Below are 1,864 nucleotides of genomic sequence, written 5' to 3'. Positions count from 1 at the left end.
GTTACTCATCCTGCTGATCAGCTCTCTTCTCTGCCATTAAAGGCTCCAACGTGTTTCCTTTTCAGGTGCTGCTGCTGCATCATAACAGTGGTGCTTCCGTGCCATGTTCATTTGTTTTTACAAAAGTTGCATGTTACGACTTTTTTCGCTTTACAAAGCGCAGGATATTTTAAATATTGTGATCAATTTGCGACGTCAATCCCGGCGCATGTGCGCTTCATTTGCAGTCTGGACGCGGAGGGTAAACATCCTGCGGCTCTGACTGCAGCGCTGAGAGGGACTCCTGCGGGAGAACGGGGTTGGGATGGGGGAGGCGCCACACGGCAATGACGACGGCGGCGGATGACGCATTAATCGCGCGACACAACTAATCGATGATGAAATTCGTTGCCAACGCTTTTAAAAGTCGATTTTTATCGATTTTATCGATTCGTTGTTGCAGCCCTAATATATATATATATATATATATATATATTCCTGAGGATGATGGGAGCTGAGTCTCACCTGTCACTGCTGCAAAATGGCTGAGGCCGCACCGGATCTGGACCACCGCCACAGACGGGCTGAACTCGGAGCGTCCGAACAGACTGGAGGGAATCATCTCTGGGGACGAAGACTCTGATAGCTTTGGACCTTTTCCCAGAATGCCGTAGCCCCAAACAAACACCTGTCCCTTCTCTGAAAGAGTTCAAAGGTTTCAGAAACGTTGAAGCAGAATATTTCCATCATAGGAAACAGAAATGATCGATTAGTGGACTCACCGTTGAGAACAGCCACCTGGGTCCCTCCACACGCTGCCTGAACCACCTTTCCACAGCCTTTCAGAGGGAGACGACGCGGAGAATTTATCTGAACAGAGACACGGAGAAAGGAAACAGATTTACTTCCCTCTCCATAAGTTTCCACATGTCTGCATTTATTACTTGACTTTATAAACAAAGTATGGACCAGGTTTAACACAGCCTAGATTCTAAAGCCTGTCACACCTTGACGATTTAGCCATCAAATGATGTTTATGCATCATTTGATGGGCATTACGCTGCCGTGCGTTATGCATAAGTTAGGCTGTCGTTGGACATATGTACCGTATTTTTCAGACAATACGTCGCTCCGGAGTTTAGGTCACATTATCCAAGAAATGCATTATGAAGATGCGTCACACCGGACTAAAAGTTGCACCTTTTACAAAGGTTATTCTATCCATGGATCCGTGTTCAGATAACCAGCGCGTGGTCGGCTACTGCTCGAAACCACATTGTTTTATTTCATGAACGAGTATCTGAAAAGCAGCGATGACGTGCCAGTTGCCCTGTCGCCTACTCTAGTTTTTTAATATCATCACTACTATCATAAATACTATCAGTACCTTTAAAGGCGTACATGTAAAAGTTAATTACTGTCAGCTTGAATTCAGCAGTGTATGAATTTCTTTTGGGTGGCGTATTTCTATTCAGTCGTCGCTGCTGTAACGCTAATTTGTTTTGTTGTGTCAAGTTGTGACGTTTTTTCTTTCAGTGGTATTAATAGAATACAGGTTGTTTCGTGCAAAGCTAAATATTTTAGATTAGATTAGATTCAACTTTATTGTCATTTCAGGTGCAGGTAGAAGGCAACGAAATGCAGTTTAGGTCTAACCAGAAGTGCAACAGCAGCAAGTGCAGGATAAATAATGGTTCCATAAATACAGGACATGGTTTCTACTGAATGAGCATAGAGATGAATACTATTATAAATAATGAATATAATATAGAGATCACTAGTTTTATGAACTAAATTTACAGCTGGATATGTACCGAATATAATATACAGATAATATATATATATATATATATATATATATATATATATATATATATATATATAT

The 1,864-nt window shown here is 41.6% G+C and overlaps 1 protein-coding gene across 1 annotated transcript in view; it reads right to left on the bottom strand.

The window, feature by feature from the left end:
* Positions 1-1,864, bottom strand: part of LOC107089390 (Williams-Beuren syndrome chromosomal region 16 protein-like) — a 21,714-nt gene that overhangs the window by 7,130 nt on the left and 12,720 nt on the right. The window contains exons 4-5 of the mRNA XM_015382146.1: positions 762-849; positions 505-678 (exon numbers count right to left, since the gene is read on the bottom strand). Coding sequence (XP_015237632.1) covers positions 505-678; positions 762-849 — 262 coding nt within the window. The remainder of the gene's footprint in view (positions 1-504; positions 679-761; positions 850-1,864) is intronic.

This window comes from Cyprinodon variegatus, unplaced genomic scaffold, assembly GCF_000732505.1.
Source record: "Cyprinodon variegatus isolate N-32 unplaced genomic scaffold, C_variegatus-1.0 Scaffold250, whole genome shotgun sequence".
In the NCBI taxonomy this organism is placed as follows: Eukaryota; Metazoa; Chordata; class Actinopteri; order Cyprinodontiformes; family Cyprinodontidae; genus Cyprinodon; species Cyprinodon variegatus.
This window is presented reverse-complemented; position numbering and strand designations above follow the sequence as displayed.